Below are 27764 nucleotides of genomic sequence, written 5' to 3' on the forward strand. Positions count from 1 at the left end.
TGTCCGGGGAGCGCGCTGCGCGTCCTCGCTTGTTGTTCCCGCAGAGAGGGCAGAAGATGGCGGCCGTGTCGAGCGGGCCCGCCGCCGGGCTCCCGAACCCCAACCCGAACCCGAACCCCAACCCGAGCCGCGAGCGAGCGCAGCCCAATGCCCCCATACACCACCCGAACGCGAGCGTCAGTCGCCCGCCCGCCGTGCGCGTCGGATACTACGAGATGGAGCGCACCATCGGGAAGGGCAACTTCGCTGTGGTCAAACTCGCCACGCACATGATCACCAAAGCAAAGGTGAGGGACGCGTTAACGCGTTAAGACGCCCCGCGGCGCGATACACGCACTGACGCGCGCGCTGGCCTGCGGAGACGCCGAACACACACAGAGAAAGAGAGAGATGCGGCCTGCGCTCGCGCCCGTGCGCGCGCTCTGTGAAAATTGTGTGTAGATGTGTCTGTTACGTATGGATTGTGTACGTGTGTGTGTATATGTGTGTGTGTGTGTGTAGATTGCGTATGTGAGACAGTATGACAGTGTGTGTTATTAGAGTGTGTAGATATGTCAGTATGTGTGTGTATATATATATATATATATATATATATGTGGGTTGTGAACTGTAATTCATGTTGTCTTATTGCAGCACTGATGCTGTTGTGGGAGAGAGAGAGAGAGAGAGAGCGATATTAAATATTTATTTACAATTTATTGATTATTTGTTCATTGCATGTGTGTGTGTGTGTGTGTGTGTTCTGGTGATGCTCAGCACTTCTGAAGTGTGTGTTCTGCAGTGTTCGATATTGATATTGTATTTGATGTGATCATAACAATCAGAACCGACTTCATCATCCTCACACACTCGTCTGTGTGTGTTTTGTGTTGATCTTTGTTCATCTGTGTGTGTTTGTACAGTGTAGGTGTCATGTGGGCAGCTGTGCGCTTCACTCGTGTGTGTGTGTGTGTGTGTGTGTGTGTGTGTCCTGGTTTGCCCGGATCACTGCAGGTCAGCTCCAGGATTCCCTTTAACTCCTCTTAACACTGACGGAGGCAATCCACTGTATGACATCCAGATACACACACACACACACACTCACACACTCACACTCTCTCCTGAAACACAAACACAATCTCTCTGTCACACACACCTGAAACACACATACACACACACACACACACACACACACTCTCTCAGACACACACACACACCCTCCTAAAACACACACACTCTCTCAGACACACACACACACCCTCCTGAAACACACACACACTCTCTCTCTCACACACACACACACACACAGCTGTATTTATGCATGAATGTCAGAAACTGATTCCTTTTTGTTGCTGTTGTGTGTGTGTGTGTGTGTGATGGTTAATGAGTGTGTGTGTGTGTTGCACTGTGTATTCGGTGTCAGTGGGATTACAGCTCGCGGCCCGTGAGATTCGACCACACACTCTCACACGTTATCTTCGTCCGGTTCGTGTCGTCGTGTATCTGACGAGTTTCGCGCAGTTGGACACACTAGCGCTGCTAATCACATTAGCCTGGCCGTGCGGTGTGTGTGAGACGCACAAAGAGTGTGTGTTAGGGAGAGCTAAAGCACCATCAGCTGAAATATTCACTTTTGTAGCTTCTTTAGTTGTGTAGTACAGATGAAGTGTGTGTGTGTGTGTGTGTGTGTGTGTGTGTGTGTGTGTGTGTGTGTGTGTGGATGATAAACGGAGAGAGATTGTCCTGTTGGGTTGTTGCATGAGATCTTGATGCCCCACCCTCTTCTTGAAAGGGGGCGGAGTAACCGCTCATTTGCATTTAAAGGGACACGCACACAAGCGGTGAGCTGAACTCTGGGAACATCAGGCATTGTTTACATCTGTTTACTCGTGTCCTGTAGACTTCAGTCAGTCAGCGAGCCCCAGACGGGCAGAGTAGGAGTGCGACAACTGACTAAATCATGCTAAAATATGTTTTGCTAGAATACAAATGAAGTGTAGTTTTACAATGCTCAGTGTAACTCATCATGGTTATGAGAGCACTAGCAGTGAAGTCGGAATAGCTCATTAGTGTAATATCATTTACTGCGTTCAAATGATATTACACAAAGTTGTGTTCTTCCCTTATACAAGACAACATTTGTGCTTTTGTTTTGGTTTATTTTCATTTTTCATTTAGTCAATTTAATTTCTGCTTTAAAATAGTTAGCCATCAGTTGACTTTAGGTTTAGAATGTAATTTAATGTGTGTGTAGTGTGCGTGTAATGTGTGAACTACTAGTTACAGCAACATACATATGATGAGCATCAGAAGGAATGATGAAATGAATCATGTCTCATATAATTCATCAATCAAGTCAAGTCACATTTATTTATATAGCGCTTTTCACAATACAGATTGTATCAAAGCAGCTTCACACTGATAGCATGAAAGTAGCACAACACAGATCAACAACATTGCTAAACACTAAATAACCCCAACTGAGCAAGCTCAAAGCAAGCCAAAAGCAAGGCGACAGTGGCAAGGAACCAAACTCCATCAGATTGGATGGAGAAAAAACCTTGGGAGAACCCAGGCTCAGTCGGGGGCCAGTTCTCCTCTGGCTTACATTCATATTGTTTAAATATAAATATTAAATATAAATATTGTTTATGAATCAAACGGCGCCATAACATATCGCAGGCGTTGAGTCGTCTCATCACAGGCGTTGGGGCATCCGAAATCCCCGTGAGAGGCTGGACACAAAACTGGACCTGACGAACGCCATTTTTCTCGGGACAAGCGTCCCGAGATAACAGCAGAAAGGCAGATGGGAAATAATTAGCATAGCTGATGTTCATAATGATTTCCGTTATAACTCACAAACTCTCCGTAACCTGAACTCTCCGCAACCCAACCATACGTGCCGACCCGTTTGTCTATCAGTGTTTTAAAACGCATGAATATGAGATCAAAAACATCACATTCACCAAACATAGACCTATATTTGTTTTGCATATATACTTAACTGTAAAAAAATTATCAAAATTTTCCCCCTCTATAAATTGTCAACTCGAGTCAGCTTTAAATTTATTAATTTAGTTCAAGTGTGCCCAACCCTGGCCCTGCCGATGGACAGTTCATCTCCAACTCTAATCAAACACACCTGAAGCAACTAATTAAGTTATTCAGGATCGCTGGAAAATGAAAGGCAGGTGTGTTTGATTTGGGTTGGAGGTGAGCTGTGCCGGACAGGCACCCCTGATTTAGTTCATATAGCCGTTCTGGAGAAAAGCGTGAAGTCATCGTCCAGCTCAGTTCAGTTCTCATATAATTGATCAATAATATTGTGGAATATTACGTTAAATGGAAATTTACAGAAGTAAAGGACCATCAAGCTGAAGAAGGGGCTTATGGGACTCCTGAGGCAGAGGCAAAAACTTGGGCCTGGGAGGAGTTCGGTGAGGCCATGGAGAAGGACTATCGGCTGGCCTCGAGGAGAGGGAAGCAGTCCCTACCAATGCTGTTTACAGTAGGGGTGGGCGGCTGTTGACCTCGACTGGGGATGTCTTCGGATGGTGGAAGGAATACTTCGAGGACCTCCTCAATCCCTAGTCGCATCTTCCATTGAGGAAGCAGAGGCTTAGGACTCGTCCATCACCCTAGCTGAGGTCACCGAGGTAGTCAAGAAACTCCTCGTGGCAAGGCTCCGGGGGTGGATGAGATCCGCCCTGAATACCTCAAGTCTCTGGATGCTGTGGGGCTGTCGTGGCTGACACGCCTCTGCAGCATCGTGTGGCGGTCGGGGACAGTGCCTCTGGGATGGCAGACCGGGGTGGTGGTTCCTCTTTTTAAGAAGGGGGACCGGAGGGTGTGTTCCAACTACAGGGGATCACACTTCTCAGCCTCCCTGGGAAAGTCTATGCCAGGGGACTGGAGAGGAGAATACGGCCGATAGTGGAACCTCGGATTCAGGAGGAACAGTGCGGTTTTTGTCCCGGTCGGGGAACACTGGACCAACTCTATACTCTCTACAGGGTGCTGGAGGGTTCATGGGAGTTTGCCCAACCAATCCACTTTGTGGATTTGGAGAAGGCATTCGACTGTGTCCCCCGAGGCGGCCTGTGGAGGGTGCTCCGGGAATATGGGGTCCGGGGTCCTTTGCTAAGGGATGTCCGATCCCTGTATGACCGAAGCAGGAGCTTGATTCGCATTGCCGGCGATAAGTGCATGTTGGACTTCGGCAGGGCTGCCCTTTGTCGCCGGTTCTGGTTATGATTTTTATGGACAGAATTTCTAGGCACAGCCAGGGGCCGGAGGGTGTCCGGTTTGGGGACCACACGATTTCGTCTCTGCTCTTTGCGGGGCCATGGTCCTCAGTTGGAGAAGGGTGGCTTGCCCACTTCAGGTTGGAGGAGAGATCCTTCCTCAAGTGGAGGAGTTTAAGTATCTCTGGGTTTTGTTCACGAGTGAGGGAAGGATGGAACGGGAGATTGACAGACGGATCGGTGCAGCTTCTGCAGTAATGCGGTCGATGTACCGGTCTGTTGTGGTGAAGAAGGAGCTCTCGGTTTACCGGTCAATCTACGTTCCTACTCTCACCTATGGTCATGAGATTTGGGTCATGACCGAAAGATCCCAGATCCAGGCAGGCGAAATGAGCTTTCTCCACAGGGTTGATGACCTATGCCTTAGAGATAGGGTGAGGAGCTCGGTCACTCGGGAGGAGCTCAGAGAAGAGCCGCTGCTCCTCCACATCGAGAGGGGTCAGCTGAGGGGGCTCGGGCATCTGTTCCCGGGGAGTGTTTCGGGGACGCCCCACTGGGAGGAGACCCCGGGGAACACTAGGACACGCTGCAGGGACTATGTCTCCTGACTATGTAACGCTGGAGGAAGGGTCTGGAGGCAGAGAGAAGTCTGGGCATCACTGCTTAGACTGCTGCCGTGTAGTCATGTGTGTATGACTAATGAACGAGCTTGAGCTTGAACTACAGTCAACATCTGAGGAGGTCACATAAGCTCATCAGAGCTCAAAGGGTTCAAAGATCAGGCATGTTCTTCAGCATTCAATGCGAGATTGAGGTAATCCGTCTTAATGAAAGCCAATATTTAAACGTATATTTTTCAACAACAACACAAACGATTTGAGTAAAGACAAAACATAAGTATAGCATTGAAATTTTGACATTAAAAAATGCTTAATGTGCAATGTACATGGTTCTGCTCAATTCAGATGATAATTTTAACCTTGAATAATAAAGTAATCAATCATAACCTGTAATAGTTAATAACAATAGCGACTGTTGTTCACACAGAAATATGAGTGTGTGAAGCGGCCAGCTTGTGGAAGTAAATCAGCTTGAATGATGAGTTTGTGTCAGTGCCAGTTCACAGATCTTAGATGTGATTTCAGTTCGACCTGCCCTACATGGCACACACACACACACACACACACACACACACACACACACACACACACACACACACACACACACCAGAAGTGACCTGGTTTAGCATGTCTTCAGATAAGCATCAGACTTTGTTCTGATAGTCGTCCATCTCTTCTAGCACTCAGTGTGTGTGTGTGTGTGTGTGTGTGTGTGTGTTTGTAAGATGGAGACATGGTCAGGCGCTCAACTTCATAAGCCAATTAACATGCTAAGACTTGCTCTCATCTGAATGCCTATCTCTCTCACCTACACACACACACACACACACACACTCTCTCTATCTCTCTCTCTCACACACAAACTCTCTCTATATATCTCTCTCTCACACACACACACACACTCACTCTCTGATGTCAGAGAGCAGGTGTGTGTGTGTGTGAGTGTGATGATGTCATGCTTGCTCAGCTGTTTGTGTGTATGATGCTCAGTTAAAGTGCTTTCGTCATGATTCTTGATTCTCTCTCGTCGGTCGAGCTCTTTTTATCATTGTGAATATGAGCTGCTCACATTTCAGTGGGAAAAGGAAAATATGAAATTATATTCAATTACTCTTACGGATTCAGACTTAATCTCCATCTCGTTACTGTAATGCATCCAGGCATTTGTGTTTGTGTGATTCTCATGATTCATAATGCAGATTAATCTCTTTATTACAGTTAGAGCAGTATCATAACTAACACTGGTGCGCACGCGTCTGAGATCGGGGAGATGTTTCTGACAGAAGTCCCGCCGACTACGCCAAAGCTGCAATTATTTGATTAAAAAAACAGTGTAATATTCCTCCAGTGTAAATCATCTGTTGTCTATGTGAATATACAGTAAAGTGTAATTTATTCCTGAATTTATCATCATTACTCCAGTCTTCAGTGTCACATGACCCTTCAGAAATCACTCTAATATGAGGATCTGATGATCAACACACAGTTATGATTATTATCAGTGTTGAACACAGTTGAGCTGCTTTAGATTTGTGTGGAAACTGATATATTTAGTTTTTTTGGACTATTTGATGAATGAAAAGTTCAAAGAACAACATTTATGTGAAATAGAATCTCTTGTAACATTATAAATAACTTTACTGTCACCTCTGTAGTCGGCCTATTAATGTAAAAGAAAAATAAACGACCTGAAACTTTTGAAGAGAAGTGTGCTAACATGATGTATTAATAAATGATGTGAGTGAGCGCGCGAGAGAGAGAGAGAGAGACTCTGTGTGTGTCAGTAAAATACTATTTTATTATAATATATTATTAATACAGTTTTTCTACTTCGAAATGTCATGTCTAATTGACGTGAAGAAATGAATGGATAGTTTTTGTCGTCCGTTCACGCGCGTGTATTCAGTTCATATCAATCATGCGCCGCCACTCATTCATAGAGGCTCTTTGATCATCCTGTCGCTTGGCAACCGTAAACGGCCTATCTTTATGCTAATGCACTGCATGTTTGTGATGATGCTGACACCAAAGTTGTGTGTGTGTGTGTGTGTGTTCTAGGTTGCGATAAAGATTGTTGACAAGACTCAGCTGGACGATGAGAACCTGAAGAAAATCTTTCGAGAAGTTCAGATCATGAAGATGCTGAGACACCCTCACATCATCCGCCTCTACCAGGTCCTGCCTCCCTCCTCATGCTCGCAGCTGATTGGTTAAGGCTTCTGTTGGTTTGCATATGGTTGAATGCGACTCAGTGTGTGTGTGTGTGTGTGTGTTTTATCAGGTGATGGAGACGGAGCGATTGATCTATCTGGTGACGGAGTACGCCAGTGGAGGAGAGATCTTCGGTGAGTCAAAATGATCAGATCCATTCATTGATTTGTTCTGTAATGCGTTATGAACTTTCACCCCACTATTTGAGCATAGGCGTAAAAATTACCTATACAAACTTAACCCTCTGGCGCTCTTCGGTCATTTTCATCAAAACATTATATATATATACTGTATATATATATATATATATATATTTTTTTTTAATGGTATGAAACTTGTGTTTCGGCACTTTCAACACACGCATAAATCCTGGCCATGATCCGAACAGGTTTAATGGTCCTGATAACAACAGTTTCTCGCGTCAGAAACGCATTGAGAGTTTCCTCTAGTGGAAGCGTTTGGAACTGCAGCCGAACACACACTCTCTGAACGCTCGTTTACTGAGAGATCGGCTCACATTTGGATCACACACTCGTGTAGAGTTATGGCTTTGATTTTCTCAGTTTTAGAGTAAAATGTGTTTTTAATAATATATATTTAATAGAAAAAATTTAAATAGTGCGTTGGTCAAGGTCGCTTCACAATGCAATATAAATAGCAGACAAACAGATACAAGGCCATCTGCTTATAACAGACAAAACAGATGGGAACAAGCAAACACTAATTGACATGAATCAAAGAAAAAACGTTTAATACTAGTTATCTGAGAATACAGTTACCACAAAGGAAGTAGAAAAAAAAACAAGTTTAAAGACCTTTTATGTTATTGTTAAATATTAGAATCAATGATGCACACGTCACAACAGAGCTAGTGCTAGTTTGTGTTCGGTGTTCCTCAGATCATCTGGTGGCTCACGGGCGCATGGCGGAGAAAGACGCGCGGCGGAAGTTCAAGCAGATCGTAGCCGCGGTTTACTTCTGCCATTGCAGGAACATCGTCCACAGAGACCTGAAGGCAGAGAACCTGCTGCTCGACCACAACCTGAACATCAAGATCGCAGGTGAGTCAGTGAGTCACTGAGTGAGTGAGTCAGTGAGTGAGTGAGTCAGTGAGTGAGTGAGTGGGTCAGTGAGTGAGTGAGTCAGTGAGTGAGTGAGTCAGTGAGTGAGTGAGTGGGTCAGTGAGAGAGTGGGTGAGTGAGTCAGTGAGTGAGTGAGTGAGTGAGTCAGTGAGTGAGTGAGTGAGTGAGTCAGTGAGTGAGTGAGTCAGTGAGTGAGTGAGTGGGTCAGTGAGAGAGTGGGTGAGTGAGTAAGTGAGTCACTGAGTGAGTGAGTGAGTGAGTGAGTAAGTGAGTAAGTGAGTCGGTGAGTGAGTGAGTAAGTGAGTGAGTGAGTGGGTGAGTGAGTGAGTCAGTGAGTGAGTGGGTCAGTGAGTAAATGAGTCAGTGAGTGAGTGAGTCGGTGAGTGAGTGGGTCAGTCAGTGAGTCAGTCAGTAAGTGAGTGAGTGGGTCAGTGAGTGAGTGATTGATTGAGTGATTGATTGAGTCAGTGAGTGAGTGAGTGAGTGAGTGAGTGAGTGAGTCAGTGAGTCAGTCAGTGAGTGATCGGAACAAACGAGCGAGTGAGTGAGTCAGCGAGTGAGTCATCGAGTGATCGGAGCAAACGAGTGAGTGAGTGTGTGAGTCAGTTAGTCTGTGAGTCATTTAGTCAGTGAGTGAGTGTCTGTGTGTTTTTAGAGTGTTTTTGACCCGTCGGTCTCTCTATCCTCCAGATTTCGGCTTCAGTAATCTGTTTTCTCGAGGACAGCTGCTAAAGACGTGGTGTGGCAGTCCTCCGTATGCGGCGCCCGAACTCTTCGAGGGAAAGGAGTATGACGGACCAAAAGTGGACATATGGGTAAAACCAGCGTCTGTCTCTGACCCCACTAACAGTCGGTTGCATAAACAGCTTAGTCCGGTCTAAAAAGATCAAAATCAATTTTTTTTTTCAAGACTGGTCCAAACTGTAATGTTATTTCCATACACTATATTTGCTAAAGTATTGGGACACCCCTCCAAATCTTTGAGTTCAGGTGTTCCAGTCACTTCCATGGCCACAGGTGTATAAATCAAGCACTGCTGCCTGTGGATTACTCAGTTCAAGTTAATTAACCCATCAGCTCTACCAAACGTGGATGTTTTTCCACTTAGAAAAGAAAATGGTTGTTATGTTTTGATGGATACTGTGAAGCTGCATTAATGCAATCTATATTGTGAAAAGCGCCATATAAATATACTTGACTAGACATACAAACATTTCTACACACATCTGTGAAAGAATGGGTCGCTCACTGAACTCAAGCGTGGGGCCGTAATTGTTATGGTTGGGGTTGTTTGGTGGACGGGGGATGTTTAGAGTTTATGTACGTGTAAAAGCAGACGTCCCAAAACTATTGCCAATATAATGTAAAAAAGTGCATTGGTCTAATTTTGAATCCATAAATTAGGAATGATAACCTCTTGCTTAACAGCTAGTTGATTAAACCAGTTCTTAAGACTAAATTTAATCAATCAGCGTTTCAAGCGTCAACAGCTGGAGAACAATGATGTCACATTTACCTCAGGAAAGCCATAAACAGTGAAGGACCGCCTACAGGCCTGCCAATCAATTTTTGCTCCAAATCCATATCCAGTCCATATATACCTGATCCTTTTCATGTCTTTATCAGCTGAGACATTAGATGTGTTCTCTCTCTGACACACTCTCTCTCTCTCTCTCTCTCTCTGTAGAGTTTGGGTGTGGTGTTGTATGTCCTGGTTTGTGGCGCGCTGCCGTTCGATGGAAGCACTTTACAGAACCTGCGCGCTCGAGTCCTCAGCGGGAAATTCCGGATCCCGTTCTTCATGTCCACAGGTACTCACACACACACACAGTCACTCATTCACACACTCGAGCCGCGTCACACGACTGACAGACTGCGTGTGTGTGTGTGTTTCAGACTGTGAGTATCTGATCAGACACATGTTGATTCTGGAACCCAGTCGACGGCTTTCAATGGAGCAGATCTGCAAGAACAAGTGGATGAGACAAGGAGACCCGGACCCGGAGTTTGACAGGGTCAGTCACACACACACACACACACACACACACGATGATCAAACTGTGTTAAAGGGTTAGTTCACCCAAAAATGAAAATTCTGTCAGTATTTCCTCACCCTCATGTTGTTCAACCCCGTAAGACCTTCGTTCATCTTCACAACACAAATTAAGATATTTAAGATATTAAGATCGCTCCTGCATACTAGTCCATAGGCTTCTTGAGGGAATGACACTTGCTGTCCTCGAAAAGTTATTAAAGACATCGTTAAAATAGTCCAAGTGACTACAGGGGCTCAATTTTAACTTTATCAACACTTTTGTGCGCAAAAACAAACAAAAATAAGGACTTTATTTCAACTATTCACTTCCTTCTCCATGAGCCTGTAGCCAGTTAACGTAGTGTGATTGCGTAAAGCTACGTCACACGAAGGCTCACTATTGGCCGACGCTGGTCATGTGTGTGTGATGCGTGTGACGTACAATAACAGAAGCTTACGCTATTAAACTAGTAACCTGACTCGCGCAGAGGGAGAAATAAACCAATAGTTGAAATAAAGTCGTTATTTTTGTTGTTTTTGTGTTCTCGTCGTTTGATAAAGTTAAGATTGAGCCCCTGTAGTCACTTGGACTATTTTAACGATGTCTTTAATGACTTTTCGAGTCATTCCCTCAAGAAGCCTATGGACTAGTATACAGGAGTGATCTTAATATCTTAAATATCTTAATTTGTGTTGCGAAGATGAACGAAGGTCTTACGGGGTTGAACAACATGAGGGTGAGTAAATACTGACAGAATTTTCATTTTTGGGTGAACTAACCCTTTAAATGTTTTGCCTAACGATGTGTTCATTTCTTCGTGTGTCTGTAGCTGATAGCAGAATGTGAGCAGGTGAAGGTGGAGAGAGAAACAGAGTTAATTAACGAGCAAGTGCTAATGGCCATGTCCGATATGGGCTTCGACCGTGAGCGGACCTTACAGGTGACACACACACACACACACACACACACGGCATGGCACGTCTCATGAAGTGTTCTGAAACATTGATTGTGTTGCGTGTCGATCGCAGTCTCTGCACACGGATGCGTATGATCACTACAGCGCCACCTACAGTCTGCTGTCTGACAAGCTGAAGCGGCACAAGAACCTGTGCATGGCTCCGCCCACGCCCCGCCCCCTCTACCCGCTGCAGGTGTGTGCCGTTGCCGTTAGCAACCTTTGATCCCTAATGAGGGGAATATGCATGAGCTTCAGGGTGCCTTATTTGCATATAGTATGAAAGCGGAGCGTCCAGCTCTTCTGGAGAATCACTGATGATATTAAAGGTGGCATATTCTGCTCGATAGTGTTCAGTGTCGTCTGTGCTCAACCACAGAACCGTTTCAGGCTTTGCTGGATCTTCTGCTGTCTCTGTTGGCGCTCGCGAAACCAAATGTCGGCTGGTGTGTGTAAACATGCAGATTACGGGCCTGTAATATTATCAGATCCTCTTCATACGTCAGAAGGGGAGTGAAATCTGATCGGCTTATTATTTGACAAGCTTGCAGAGAAAGGTCACGTGTTCTGGGTCGGTAGAAGCCCCCGATTACAGCACTTAATGCTATACGGAAATACGGATACGTAAAAGGACAGATGTTTAGCATATGTCACCTTTAAAAGGCTATGGAATGGGATTGTGGGAAAATGTGTTTATTTGATAAGATCTGCTTCCACTGTGACTGTGTGTCGGTCCCACAGGATCTGAGTAACGCCGTCAGTATGACGGTACCGCAGGTCCAGCTCATCAACCCAGAGAATCAGATCGTTGAGGTGAGCGTCAGTCACATTCGGTCAGAATAAAGCAGTGTACACTCATTTACTGTTGATGAGTGTCAGGATGGATCATCATGTGTGTGTTTCAGACGGACGGGCCGATGGCTCTGGACAGTGATGAGGGAGAAGAGCCCAGTCCAGAGGCGATGGCCCGATACTTGTCCATGAGACGCCACACTGTAGGAGTTCCTGACCCTAGGTACTTCACCTCACCACAACAAGCCCCTCTCACCTAACTAAAGCCCTTCCCAGTGTACTGATGGTGTGTGTGTGTGTGTGTGTCTTAGGGCGGAGATTCAGGAGGATCTTCAGAAACTGGCCCCTGGGTTTCCTCGTGTGGCCCCTCAGCCGCCCTTCCCTCAGCTGGTGCCCACAATGGCACAGATGCATCTGATGCCCACCCAGAACATGCAACCCACACAGCAGCTCGAGTACAAGGTACAACACACACACACACTTACTCACTCAAACTCACTGACTCACTCACTCTCTCTCACACTCCCTCACTCACTCACTGACTCACTCACTCACTCACTCACTCACTCACTGACTCACTCGCTGACTCACTGACTCACTCACTGACTCACTCACTCCCTCACTCACTCACTGACTCACTCACTCACTCACTCACTCACTCACTGACTCACTCGCTGACTCACTGACTCACTCACTGACTCACTCACTCACTCACTGACTCACTCCCTCACTCACTCACTGACTCACTCACTCACTCACTCACTCACTGACTCACTCGCTGACTCACTGACTCACTCACTGACTCACTCACTCACTCACTGACTCACTCCCTCACTCACTCACTGACTCACTCACTCACTCACTCACTCACTGACTCACTCGCTGACTCACTGACTCACTCACTGACTCACTGACTCACTCACTCCCTCACTCACTCACTGACTCACTGGGTGCTTCTCATTTCTTATTTGTGCATCCTCGTTTCCTTCCCTTGCTTCCTTTCCTTGCATCTCAGCTCCACCCCCTGTAGGACGCGAGGGAAGGAAGCGAGGAAAGGAAAGGAGGACAGAGGAATCGAATAAAAGCTTTTTTATATACATTGGAATTCTTGATCACTCAAGCGTCACTCCACAGTGTCATCAGCAGCGCTAAAAGGATCTGCCCTAATGATGTTGAAGTTTGGTTATTTAATAAATTCATAATAAATAATAATAAAGATAGGCTATACTGTTGAAATATCTGAGATGTGTGGTTTATATAAACTGCAAAGGTAAAGTATAAATTAAAATGATTGTGACCGATGTGAAGGGGGAGGAGAATTGACACGTGCGTCACGTTTAGTCAATATAACAGTTCCGCGTAGGATGCACCTGTGTATCCTCGCTTATGACTCCTCAGGAAGCCTCCTATCTCCTCGATCCTCGACTCCTCACGGTGCAATTAGAGAATTGAGATGTCCTTCAAGATGGCTGAGCACGATCGGTTTCCGGGTCATAGGAGGGAGGACGGAGGAGCGAGGAGACGAGGAGGGATATTGAGAAGCACCCACTCCCTCACTCACTCACTGACTCACTCACTGACTCCCTCACTGACTCACTCACTCACTCACTCACTGACTCACTGACTCCCTCACTGACTCACTCACTCACTCACTCACTGACTCACTCACTGACTCACTGACTCCCTCACTGACTCACTCACTCACTCACTCACTGACTCCCTCACTGACTCACTCACTCACTCACTCACTGACTCACTGACTCCCTCACTCACTCACTCACTCACTCACTCACTGACTCACTCACTCACTCACTGACTCACTCGCTGACTCACTGACTCACTCACTGACTCACTCACTCACTCACTCACTCACTGACTCACTCACTCACTCACTGACTCACTCACTCACTCACTGACTCACTCACTCACTCACTCACTCACTCACTGACTCACTCACTCACTCACTGACTCACTCACTCACTCACTGACTCACTCACTGACTCACTCACTCACTCACTCACTGACTCACTCACTCACTCACTGACTCACTCACTCACTGACTCACTCACTCACTCACTGACTCACTCACTCACTCACTGACTCACTCACTCACTCACTGACTCACTCACTCACTGACTCACTCACTCACTCACTGACTCACTCACTCACTCACTCACTCACTCACTGACTCACTCACTCACTCACTGACTCACTCACTCACTCACTCACTGACTCACTCACTCACTCACTCACTGACTCACTCACTCACTCACTCACTCACTCACTCACTCACTCACTGACTCACTCACTCACTCACTCACTGACTCACTCACTCACTGACTCACTGACTCACTCACTCACTCACTCACTCACTGACTCACTCACTCACTCACTCACTCACTCACTGACTCACTCACTCACTCACTCACTCACTCACTCACTGACTCACTCACTCACTCACTCACTCACTCACTCACTGACTCACTCACTCACTCACTCACTGACTCACTCACTCACTGACTCACTCACTCACTCAGTCACTCACTCACTGACTCACTCACTCACTCACTCACTGACTCACTCACTCACTCACTCACTCACTCACTCACTGACTCACTCACTCACTCACTCACTCACTCACTGACTCACTCACTCACTCACTCACTCACTCACTCACTCACTCACTGACTCACTCACTCACTCACTGACTCACTCACTCACTCACTCACTGACTCACTCACTCACTCACTCACTCACTCACTCACTGACTCACTCACTCACTCACTCACTGACTCACTCACTCACTCACTCACTGACTCACTCACTCACTCACTCACTCACTCACTGACTCACTCACTCACTCACTCACTGACTCACTCACTCATATACTCACTGACTCACTCACTCACTCACTCACTCACTCACTCACTCACTCACTGACTCACTCACTCACTCACTCACTGACTCACTCACTCACTGACTCACTCACTCACTCAGTCACTCACTCACTGACTCACTCACTCACTCACTCACTCACTCACTCACTGACTCACTCACTCACTCACTCACTCACTCACTCACTCACTCACTCACTGACTCACTCACTCACTCACTCACTCACTCACTGACTCACTCACTCACTCACTCACTCACTCACTCACTCACTCACTGACTCACTCACTCACTCACTGACTCACTCACTCACTCACTCACTGACTCACTCACTCACTCACTCACTCACTCACTCACTCACTGACTCACTCACTCACTCACTCACTGACTCACTCACTCACTCACTCACTGACTCACTCACTCACTCACTCACTCACTCACTGACTCACTCACTCACTCACTCACTGACTCACTCACTCATATACTCACTGACTCACTCACTCACTCACTCACTCACTCACTCACTCTCACAGTCACTCACTCACATTCTTGGGGAGCTCCAGTGATGCTGATGTGACGTTCCTCTGTGTGTGTGTGTGTGTGTGTGTGTGTGTGTGTGTGTATAGGAGCAGTCTCTGCTGCAGCCTCCGACTCTTCAGCTGCTGAACGGGATGGGTCCGCTGGGCCGCCGGGCGTCTGATGGTGGCGCTAACATTCAGCTTCACGCACAGCAGCTGTTGAAGAGGCCGCGCGGTCAGTCGCCGCTAGTCACCAGCCCGGTGAGACACACATCGCAATCACACATCAAGCTGCATCTGTATATCGATGTGCATCGCATCATTGGGTTTCCATTGTATGTAGCGATTCTGAGTTTAGTTCTGTTTATCGATTTCTAATTACAATTCCAATAAAGTCAAAAAAAATAACAACCTATAATTTACATTTAGTGTTATTGCAGAAGCTGAACATCATCAGCTGAAGAACACACACACACACACACACACACAGCATTAGCCTGAGGTTTAAACACACCCTAGCCCAACAAATACACACTTCAGCATTATTACACACAACAAACACTCAGTTATTAAACAAGAGCAATCGCAACTGAACAAAGATGCGCTTGAAAACAGTGTTTAAGATCTTCAGGTTCAGAAACTGTGATCAAATGTAGAATAACACTGCAGTTTATGAGTCAAATCTACATTAGAGATATAGTTACAGAGGTTATTCAGTGAAGAGCGAGTGTGTGTTCTGCTGTGTGATTAGTGTATTATAGAGACGGAGGGAATAATAGTTCTGTCACTTTAAGAGCTGCACTGGTGCACTACTCAGGGCCCTGTTTTAACTCTCTAAAACACAAATATCAAGAACGAAGTGCAAGGAACTTTTTAAAATAGCATTATGAACAACACTCACTTTAGACTTGTGTATGAAGTCATTTGCGCCGGGTGCAACATAGAGCCCTGACTCTCTCGCTCTTAAATGAAGCAGATTTTGAGTCCTGATGTGTGTGTGTGTGTGTTTTAGCATCCAGTTCCGGCCGTGCCTCCAGTCGACGAGGAGGGATCTGATGCTGAACCGGATCCGGAGGCAGTTCAGAGGTACAGTGTGTGTGTGTGTGTGCGTGTGTGCATGCAGACGCTTGTGTTTCCTAAACCAACTCCAACACACACTCCCATTCAGACACACACAGGTGTTTGAAGAGTGTGTTGGAGCGCGGCATTCTTTGGTGGTGTGTGTTTGCTTGAGTGAGTGTGTGTGTGTGTGTGTGTGAGTGTGTGTGTGTGTGAGCTTCTGCTGCGCTGGGAGCCGTGGTCTTGTGAAGCCGTGAACTTTCAGTGCTTTAGTCTCTCTCTCTCTCTCTCTCTCTCTCTCTCTCTCTCTCTCTCTCTCTCTCTCTGTCCATTAGCATCACTTTTTAAACCGCCTCTAAATTTTCCCGAGTCTAAAGTGACCTCTGACCTCTTGTGTCAGTGGATGGCAAGTTTCCGTTCTGTGGCTTTGCTTCTGTCTAATCGCTTTGCAAACATGAGCGGCTAAAAGGCAGAGCGGAGCCGCTCTGAGCCTGTGCCGATTGGATGAGTGGCCCGTCAGAGGCTGGCGGCAGCCAATCAGAGCCTGATCCTGATTCCTGTGGTCCAGGTATCTGGCGAACAGTTCCAAGCGGCACACGACACACGGCACGGGTCCCTGTCACATGACCAGCGAGCTCTCGGACACACAGAGAGCCCGGCAGAGGGGCTGGACCCCCGAACAACACTGCCGGTGAGGGACACACACACACACACATATACACTTACACACTCACGCACACACAAACATATTTACACACTTATACACTTATATGCTCACACACACACATAGACACTTGCACACAAATGCGCACACACAAACACACACATACACTCACATGCTCATGCACACACACACACACACACACACACACTCATCCTCACACACACAGAAATGCAAAATAAATGGTAAAGTTAACAGCAGTTTTTGAGGCAGTAAGAGATTGCTCAAACTGTCCCGATAATGATTGTATAATGTCTGCGTGTGTAACTGAATCGTGTCCTCTGCTCATGTAGAGCTATACGCCCATCGAGAGGCATGAAATATCATGAGTTATTATTATTCCACAAGCGCTCACAGACTCCCAGTGTAAGATATGGAGAGCTGATTTAAAAGGCTTATAAATTAAATTAGTAAAAATATAAAGAATGTACTTTGCTTTAAAAAATTTAACAGCTTTCTGGCCCAAAAAATAGCAAAAAGTATAATTCTAGGGCTTGGGTCATTTCGACCCGCGAGGGAAAGATGAGGGTTGATAATGTAATAAAATGTAATAAATATATTTTAATTAATAGCCGCTAAAGTTGAACTGCAGCTGTAATTGAAAACGCTGCTCTGAACTCAGATCCTGCTGACTTCCTGTCTGCAGAGGAAGTGAGGTCACAGAAGCGTCAGGATGAAGAGGAAGTGTTTAGATGAGTGAGCACATGGTGACTCTCGTGAGTTTAGCTCTGACCTTTGACCTGTCTGCAGTCGTGTCCATAGAGGAACTGCAGGACAGACTTGCGATCACTGTACGAAACGCATGAACGTGATTGGTCGGCTGCTGCTGAGCCACATGTCAGATCTGTGACGTGTTTCCGTCGGGTGTTTGTGAGTGTTGTGTTGATGTTCGTTCCACATGCTGAGGCGTAGTGGTCCATCTGAGCACAACTGATGATGATGATGATGATGATGATGACAGGCCACAGCTCACTCAGAAATGAGAATTTACTCATGATTTACTCTCCCTCAACTCATCCTAGTGTGTGTGTGTCACTCTTCTGTCAGACCAACACAATCAGAGTTATATTAGAAAATGTGCTGACTCTTCCAAGCTTTATAATGACAATGAATGACTGTGTCATAAAAGTGCATCTGTCCATCATAAAAGTGCATCTATCCATCATAAAAGTGCATCTATTCATCATAAAAGTGCATCTGTCCTTCATAAAAGTGCATCTGTCCATCATAAAAGTGCATCTGTCCATCATAAAAGTGCAGCTGTCCATCATAAAAGTGCATCTGTCCATCATAAAAGTGCATCCGTCCATCATAAAAGTGCATCCATCCATCATAAAAGTGCATCTGTCCATCATAAAAGTGCATCTATCCATCATAAAAGTACATCTGTCCGTCATAAAAGTGCATCTGTCCATCATAAAAGTGCATCTGTCCGTCATAAAAGTGCATCTATCCATCATAAAAGTGCATCTGTCCATCATAAAAGTGCATCTGTCCATCATAAAAGTGCATCTATCAATCATAAAAGTGCATCTCTCCATCATAAAAGTGCATCTGTCCATCATAAAAGTGCATCCGTCCATCATAAAAGTGCATCCATCCATCATAAAAGTGCATCTGTCCATCATAAAAGTGCATCTGTCCATCATAAAAGTGCATCTGTCCATCATAAAAGTGCATCCATCCATCATAAAAGTGCATCCATCCATCATAAAAGTGCATCTATCCATCATAAAAGTGCATCTGTCCATCATAAAAGTGCATCTGTCCATCATAAAAGTGCATCCGTCCATCATAAAAGTGCATCCATCCATCATAAAAGTGCATCTGTCCATCATAAAAGTGCATCTATCCATCATAAAAGTGCATCTGTCCGTCATAAAAGTGCATCTATCCATCATAAAAGTGCATCTGTCCATCATAAAAGTGCATCTATCCATCATAAAAGTGCATCTATCCATCATAAAAGTGCATCTGTCCATCATAAAAGTGCATCTATCCATCATAAAAGTGCATCTATCCATCATAAAAGTGCATCTATCCATCATAAAAGTGCATCTGTCCATCATAAAAGTGCATCTGTCCATCATAAAAGTGCATCTATCCATCATAAAAGTGCATCTGTCCGTCATAAAAGTGCATCTATCCATCATAAAAGTGCATCTGTCCATCATAAAAGTGCATCTATCCATCATAAAAGTGCATCTATCCATCATAAAAGTGCATCTGTCCATCATAAAAGTGCATCTGTCCATCATAAAAGTGCATCTATCCATCATAAAAGTGCATCTGTCCATCATAAAAGTGCATCTATCCATCATAAAAGTGCATCTGTCCATCATAAAATTGCATCTGTCCATCATAAAAGTGCATCTGTCCGTCATAAAAGTGCGTCCGTCATAAAAGTGCATCCGTCCATCATAAAAGTGCATCCGTCCATCATAAAAGTGCATCTGTCCATCATAAAAGTGCATCTGTCCATCATAAAAGTGCATCTGTCCATCATAAAAGTGCATCTGTCCATCATAAAAGTGCATCTATCCATCATAAAAGTGCATCTGTCCGTCATAAAAGTGCATCCGTCCATCATAAAAGTGCATCCGTCCATCATAAAAGTGCATCTGTCCATCATAAAAGTGCATCTGTCCATCATAAAAGTGCATCTGTCCATCATAAAAGTGCATCTGTCCATCATAAAAGTGCATCTATCATCATAAAAGTGCATCTGTCCATCATAAAAGTGCATCTGTCCATCATAAAAGTGCATCTATCATCATAAAAGTGCATCTATCCATCATAAAAGTGCATCTGTCCATCATAAAAGTGCATCTGTCCATCATAAAAGTGCATCTATCATCATAAAAGTGCATCTGTCCATCATAAAAGTGCATCTATCCATCATAAAAGTGCATCTGTCCATCATAAAAGTGCATCTGTCCATCATAAAAGTGCATCTGTCCGTCATAAAAGTGCATCTGTCCATCATAAAAGTGCATAATAATAAAAGTTAATAAAAGTTTAAAAGTTTACTACTAAAAGTTTTTCATGGATGGATGCACTTTTATGACAGTCATTCACTGTGATTATAAAGCTTGGAAGAGTCAGCACACTTCTAATATAACTGATTGTGTTGGTCTGACAGAAGAGTGTCACACACACACACACACACACACACACTAGGATGAGTTGAGGGAGAGTAAATCATGGGCAACGGTGTGTCTGTCCCTTTAATCACTGTGTCGCTCTAGAGCACGTGTGTGTGTGTGTGTGTGTGTGTGTGTGTGTGTGTGTGTGTGTGTGTGTTAGCTGGAGCTGAAGCGGCACACTCTGAGTTAATTGATGTGTTAGAGCCCTCACCACCACGTGCTCACACACACCTTATAAACGCAGAACGCTTGTGTGTGTGTGTGTGTGTGTTTCAGGTCGTCGTATAAAGACTGCAACACTCTTCACCTGCCGATGGAGCGCTTCTCTCCGGTGCGCCGCTTCTCTGATGGAGCCGCAACCATCCAGGCCTTCAAGACCCAGATGGAGAACAACAGCCTGATCCGCCAGCTCAAACAGGTACACACACACACACACACACACACACACACACACACACACACACACACATTTTGAGCATGACCGATTCCTTAGTGTTTTTATTTTCATGATAAAACTCAAGAACAGAAATGCAAATAACATGAAATGACACAATAAAACCTTGTGTGTTCTTTAATTTTCATTTATTGATGTAAAAACATTGGTGTGTGTGTGTGTGTGTGCAGGAGTGTGAGCAGCTGCAGAAGATGTACGCAGCGGCGCAGGATGAGCGGATGATGGAACACACACAGCAACAGCACATCCTTTACCAGCAAGAGCAGCAGATCCTACACCAGCAGATACAGGTCTAACCTCACACACACACACACACACACACACACACATTCCCGAGTGTAAGTATAAAGGGATTTGGCCTTAATGACTTCCTGTTTACAGGCCCTGTCTTTGGGACACGGAGAAAACCAGCCCAGCAGTCACCTCACATACCAGCTACAGAGGTAAACACACACACACACTCTCTCTCACACACACACACACACATCTTCATCGTGTTCTCTCTCTCAGATTGCGTATTCAGCCCTCCAGTCCTCCACCTACGCATCCTAACAACCACCTCTTCAGACCAGCCAATCAGAGTCCTCCGCCGGGCAGTCAGGGGATGATGCAGGCTCACGGTCAGTGTCCAATCAGCAGCCTCGGTTAAGCGATTCACACAGTGACATTGATGTGTTAAACTCCTCCCACAGGCGGAGCTTCTGCAGTTCAGTTTCAGCATGGCTCCGCCCTCTACCAGTCTCCCAGCGCCAGCCCTCCCCCCACCAGCCTCCCACGCATGGCCAATCAGCAGCCTCCGTTATCGTCAGGCTCCGCCCGCCAGCAGCAGGTGACCATTCAGGTGCAGGAGGTGGAGCTCGGGGGCGGAGCTCAGCGCCAGGGTTTCCTAGCGACCCCGTGTCACAGAGTTCTGGGGAAACAGCTGAGCGCTGATAACGCGGAAACACACAGGTGACGCGAGCGGACACACACACACACACACACACTCCGCCATCTGTGTGTTTGGTTCATTTGTTCGTCCTTTATTTTTGATTGTTAAAAAGGCTTTGATTCGACGTTCTGCTGGTTTTGAATCAGTGCTGTGTATGTTTGTTCCCTCTGGTGTTTTTCACGTGTCATTTTTTTTATTTCAATGAAAGAATGTACTGTAGTTTAGTTTGATAATGTTTTTTTTATTTAATATTTTGTATTTTAGGGGATTTTATGGCAGGTAATTATATTTACGCTGTATTTATGATCCATTTATTCACTTTTTGAGCTGAAAATTAAATGTCCATCTTAAACTGGAGAATCTGGAACGCCTCAGACTGAAGTCTGATCTCGTCACACACACCACACTCGGCAGATTATTGCTGACGTGAAAGAAGTTTTACAAAATTGTGTTGTTATGGAAAATGTGCAAAAATACTATTTTCAATTTGTATGTAAAATATATATTTTTAAAAACGTGTTTTACTCTACAACTGTAATAAAATCAAAAACATAACTCTACACGAGTGTGTGTTCCGCGTGTGAGCCGATCTCTCAGTAAACGAGCGTTCAGAGAGTGTGTGTTCGGCTGCAGTTCCAAACGCTTCCACTAGAGGAAACTCTCAATGCGTTTCTGACGCGAGAAACTGTTGTTATCAGGACCATTAAACCTGTTCGGATCATGGCCAGGATTTATGTGTGTGTTCACACAGCAAGTGCCGAAACCTTTAGCAAGTTTCGTTCCATTCCGATGAAGTAAAAAATAAAACCAAATGTAGCATTTTTGAGCGAAAAGCACCAGAGGTTTTAAAGCATGTTTAAGATTATTTCAATGATTCTTTTGGACACTGTTGTGGAAACGATGTGTGTAAATATTGAGACGCTCCCAGACGAGACTGACGCCGGCGTGTGAGGTACTCAAGTCGGCGCTGGTGAGCTCATACTAGCAGTAGATCATGTGCTTCTGTGTCGTGCTCTCTGGGCCTATGAGGCGCCTCGTTGACTAGACTTCACTAGTGTTGACAGTGCTGATCTTAGATGAACATTAGCTACAGTGTTTTAAAGTCAACATGAAATCATCATCGACAATTGCTCCATCAATGGTTAGAATATATGTGTATAAACGTTTTTTTCTCACAATTTCAAGTTTTTCTTGCAATTTGTAATTTGCTCTGAAGCATCACATTATTGTCATTGTTTCATGTTGACTTTAGTCAAAGGGGTGGAGTCAGATCAGACCAGACTCCTCCCATACAAAATATGTGGGGTGTGATTATGCTAACGAGACGTTGTGTGTGTTTCAGTCGCAGTTTGAGTCGCTTCCACACTTCCACGTATGAGCAGTTTACCCCGCACCTGTTTGGCGAGGGCAACATGAGCAGCGTGATCGGGACCTATAACCCGTACCTGCAGGGCACGTGTCTGAAGGTGCCGGGTCTGGAGGGTTACCAGGGTTACGGGAGTCCGTCGGCGCTCCAGCAGGCTCTGCTATCGCCCACGCCGCTAGAGTACCGGCCGCCACAGGTCACGCCCACTCTACAGGGCCTCCTCTCGCCACGCCACTCGCTAACGGGCCACGCCGACCCGCGCCTGCCGCCGCAAGACCTCGCCGCGCTCCTCAAGCGCCACTCACGCACAGCCCCGCCCCCGGCCACGCCCACTGAGATGCTGCTGCTGCAGCTGGGCCAATCCGGCGAGAGCTTGGAGCCTCCGCAAGCCCCGCCCACACAGCACTACCATCACCTGCTCCAGATAAGCCCCGCCCCTCCCTCGGAGAGCATGGAGGAGGACGAGGCGCCGGCCTATCACGAGGGCCTGCTGGCCAAAGCCGCCGCCCCCTCCTGTGATGAGATGCTGGCTCCGCCCCTCTGCAGCACGCCGCCCTACTCCTCTCCCACGCATAGACATGCCTACATGCGCGGCGCCACGGCGACAAGAGGTGACGCATCACTCACACACTCACACACACACACACACACACACGCTTCTCCATCTAATGTATTGTTGGCCTGTTGTGTGTCAGAGTCATGTGACGCCTCAGACTGTCGGCCGATGGAAGGAGATCACAACGGCTACGGCTCGCACAGACCCCGAGGAGCATTACAGCGACATCACACCATCCAGACCTGTGACGACGCCTACGTGAGTGTGTGTGTGAGTGAGTGTGTGTGCGTATGTGTGTGTGTCCAGCGCTGACCTCTTGACCCCCGATCTTGTAGGAGCAGGCGGAGCCTATGTCTGGAATGAGCTTATTGGCTGGGAAGGCGCTAAGCTCCGCCCGCATGTCGGACATCCTCAGCCAATCGTCTCTGACAGGAAGCCAGCAGCTGCAGCAGAGGGAGGGGCCAGGTGTGTGAACGCACACACACACTCTCACGCACTCACTGACCACGATGATGATGATGATGATGGTGTTGTGTGTGTTTAGACGTGGAGGCAGATGTCCCCCCCGCCTCCTGTTACCCGTCCTCCTGCACCAGTGACATGCTGCTAAGCTACAAACCCCCCGACCTGCAGTACAGCGTGGAACAGGCCGGGGTCTAACGAACACAGGTGTGTGTGTGTGTGTGTGTGTGTGTGTGTGTACACTCGCATAAAGCAGTATTATATAGCAAAAACTGCTGAATGATTGTCACCATTTTAGACTAAATTTACACACTTAATTTAACATTTGTTCATATTTCTATGTTTGTACGTATAATTTTATATGATATGTAATATATATAGTGATGTGTGTGTCTTCTCAGGGGTGTATTTGCTGTATAAAGCTCATATCCGTCTGCTGTGTTGTGCTGTCATGCCAAATCCTCATCGTCTGTCCGTCGGGGTGCCGTGGGCGTGGCCAGCACGCAGGGGGCGGAGCACTCGGCTTCCTCTTCGACGCCATTGGCCGTCAGGACGTGGGAGTTTCTCTGATTGGCTGGGGCGAGTGCCGTCTGTCTGCTGAGGCCCAATAATCATCCGCCCCTCCCCCACCCGACCACGCCCTCTTACCGTCGCCATAGTAGCGCTCCCGCGCGCTCCGATGTACAAGGCTTACACAGAGTCTTATGTAAACACACACACACACACACACACGAAGAGACGTCATTACCAAACGCCACAAACCCAAAGTATTTCACGTGAAGCCTGTGGGACGTCGCGGATCATTCCGGTCGGGCCGCGGCTCTCGCTCGCTCTTTCCTCACTTCTGTTCTTTTATTTTTAACGCATTTTTATGGCTAATGTTCTGTAGGAATTATGATTCATTATTGTTCTCGTTTTCTGTAAAAGACGTTTTATGGTTATGACATTATTAAAAAGAATGATTATTATTAAACCGTTCTATGTTGCAACAAGAGAACAGCAACGTTTGTTTCCTCACAAAGTGATTTTTGCACTTTCAGTTTTTGTTTTTTTGCTTTTCCTTCCTGTTTCTTGTTCTCCTCCTTCATTCCATACATCTGTCTGTCTGTCTGTGTGATGTCTATGACAGATGCATTGTGGGTAGTTCCACAGGTCATGTACTGCTCATAGATGATGATGATGTTTTGAGCTTCATTTCCTTTTCAAAGCTTTATTGGTTATTTTTTTGTGGATGTTGTTGGAAAAGCTTTTGTATATTGTTTATTTTGCTATTTCTGTTCTAATGTCATGTTGATGTTTTAGCCAAATGTACAGACAGACAGACAGACAGACGCTTCATTTCACGTCTTTCTCAGAGTTTAGAGCCCAGTTCTATGGAAGCTTCTCTCCGCCACGGAATAAAAACAAAAGGCAATTTATACGAATTTATATCAAACAATTATGACTTTTTTTACTTACAATTATGAGTTTATATCTCAAAGTCACAATATAGGTATATAAATTCGCTAATCCGAGTTTCTCACAATTATGAAACTTTCTTAGCAATTGTATGAAAAAAGTTAGAACATACCTATAAAGTCACGAGAATAAAGTCATACTTGCATGAAACTTAGAATTCTGAGAAAAAAAGTCAAAATTGCAATTCTACAAAAACGTAGAATATGTATATAAACTCACAACTTTTTTTCTCGCAATTCCACAAAAAAGTCAGAATATAGTTCTATAATCTCACTAGAATAAAGTCATACTTGCAAGAAACAGAATCGTGAGAAAAAAAGTCAGAATTGTAATTCTATAACAGTGAATATATGTATATAAACTCACAATTTCAATTTTTTTCTCACAATTCTACGAAAAAAGTCAGAACATAGGTATATAAACGTGTCAGTAAAGTCAGAATTGCGAGAATAAAGTAGATGCAATTCCATAAAAAGTCTGAATATTATTATTATTATTATTTGCTTCTTACAATCATAAGGTATAAACTAAAAAAATAATAATCGCAAATTAGCCTTTTTTTATCCTGTGGCGGAAACAAGCTTCAGTAGAAATGTCGCTGAGATCGATCGACTTCTGCCGCCGTTTCGTCTTCGGTCTGACCAAACCAATAACGGTCACATGATCAGGACGAGACGGGCGTGTGTATCAGACAATCACCCGTCTGTGTGCGAGTTTGTGTCGATGATGGTGATGAAGAGAACCATGACCCTCCTCATCCTCCATCTGTTAATCATGTTATGCTCCGCCCTATTTTCCTTTCTAAATCTGTCAGTTTCTTCTCTCTCTTTTTTTTTTTTTTGGCTTTATGTTTTTGGAAAAAATACTAAAGTGCAACAGCAAAGGTTAAAAACAATTCCAAACAAAACTGAGAGAAATAATAAATATATATAAATAAAGAAATGAATATGACATAAGTGTGTGTGCTGTGTTCTTTGAGAGTGTGTTACTGAAGATCCCGATCGAAACACCGTCACCGTGTCGTAATCTCTTCAATATGGCGGCACAGGACCTGAAAGAGAGCGTTTACACTAATGCCAGCTGTCGCCCTTTATCGATGTTATGAACAGATGACACAATGAATTGAGCTTTTGTCCAGCTGCTGTTTGAAGTCATTAATTATTGACGAACTTTGATCTGAAGTGAATCAAAATTGAGCTGAATAACCCACACTATTGTCTTCCGTAGAGCTGCTTTTGAAGTCGTTTCATAATTGATGACTTTTACAGCATTTCATGTTTTATAACTGTGAAGGTGCTCTGAAACAATCTCTAGTGTATATAGCGCTATAGAAACAAGTAGATGCTAGCACTGACACGTTTCAGGCTAACGATGACGGGTATTAACAAGTATCGCGTTACTCATGTTATCGTTATCAACCTTCACCTAAGAGTGACGGAGGCCAGATAGTAGTTGCTGTGCAAGTAAACCTCACTCCTCTGATCTCGTGACAGACGCTGCAGTCTTAGAGCGCCCGACTCTCATGTCGGAGACCCGGGTTCGAGGGTCGAGTTGGACCCGGTGGAGGGGTTACGTAAGGACTGATTGTGAAGTTAGAAGATAAAACAGTTTGTTTTGATGCAGTGATTGTCTGTGTCCCCCTGGATCAGTGTCTTCATTCCCTGAGTCTGCGGCACCTTCAATATCCACTTTCTTGCAGATGTACACTTTCTCCAAGCCTCTTTCGATCATCTATCCACGCAACTTTATCTCTTTGAGTAATTAAACTTCCTTCCGTGACACCAACCCGTCTTTCGGAAACCTTTCAGACCTGTCTCTCTCTTCCTATTCCTAGTGTGGTTAAGTGGATCTCAAATGTTCAGTTCTCGTTCTGCTAGATGATCTGCCATCTCCGATGCTGTTAAACATCCGATCCTTCTGTCCACTCTCCCATCCCTGAACAACCCTTGCTGGTTTGAATCCTACGCCACAGGTCTGCAACGGCTCGTCTGGCCCCCGGGGTACCCCAGGGTTCAGTCCTGGGACCGCTCCTGTTTTCCTTACATCAACTACACACTGTTCTACTTTCCCACGGTGGCATCACGGATCTCTGACACCCAATAAATCCTGATCATGAGCCAAATACTCAAGCTGACATTCATTTCAATCTGTATCTTTTATTAGTACATAATTTATGTAATTTAAAGCGTAGTTTTTGAAGAGTGCGCATGTGTGGACGAGCTCTAGTGCGCAAGAATGGAGAGCCCTAAAATCACTTTCCAGAACCTTCTCATTCACTG

The 27764-nt window shown here is 45.4% G+C and overlaps 1 protein-coding gene across 2 annotated transcripts; it reads left to right on the plus strand.

The window, feature by feature from the left end:
- On the plus strand, positions 1 to 26441 carry sik3 (SIK family kinase 3). Of its 2 annotated transcripts, XM_039670010.2 has the most exons (25): positions 1 to 287; positions 6905 to 7021; positions 7128 to 7191; positions 7957 to 8118; positions 8830 to 8954; positions 9827 to 9950; positions 10036 to 10154; positions 11005 to 11115; positions 11204 to 11326; positions 11872 to 11943; positions 12036 to 12145; positions 12234 to 12384; positions 15441 to 15593; positions 16345 to 16418; positions 16960 to 17082; positions 20535 to 20676; positions 20883 to 21002; positions 21094 to 21155; positions 21223 to 21332; positions 21405 to 21663; positions 22986 to 23620; positions 23705 to 23823; positions 23901 to 24030; positions 24110 to 24234; positions 24429 to 26441. In XM_039670010.2, the coding sequence occupies exons 1-24, from the start codon at positions 57 to 59 to the stop codon at positions 24223 to 24225; spliced, it is 3552 nt and encodes a 1183-aa protein (XP_039525944.1). In that variant the 5' UTR covers positions 1 to 56; the 3' UTR covers positions 24226 to 24234; positions 24429 to 26441. The 2 variants fall into 2 exon arrangements, with proteins under 2 accessions (XP_039525944.1, XP_039525945.1); XM_039670011.2 differs by lacking the exon at positions 16960 to 17082.
- The last annotated feature ends 1323 nt before the right edge of the window (positions 26442 to 27764 follow it).

This window comes from Pimephales promelas, chromosome 16 (assembly GCF_988280905.1).
Source record: "Pimephales promelas chromosome 16, fPimPro1.hap1.1, whole genome shotgun sequence".
In the NCBI taxonomy this organism is placed as follows: domain Eukaryota; kingdom Metazoa; phylum Chordata; class Actinopteri; order Cypriniformes; family Leuciscidae; genus Pimephales; species Pimephales promelas.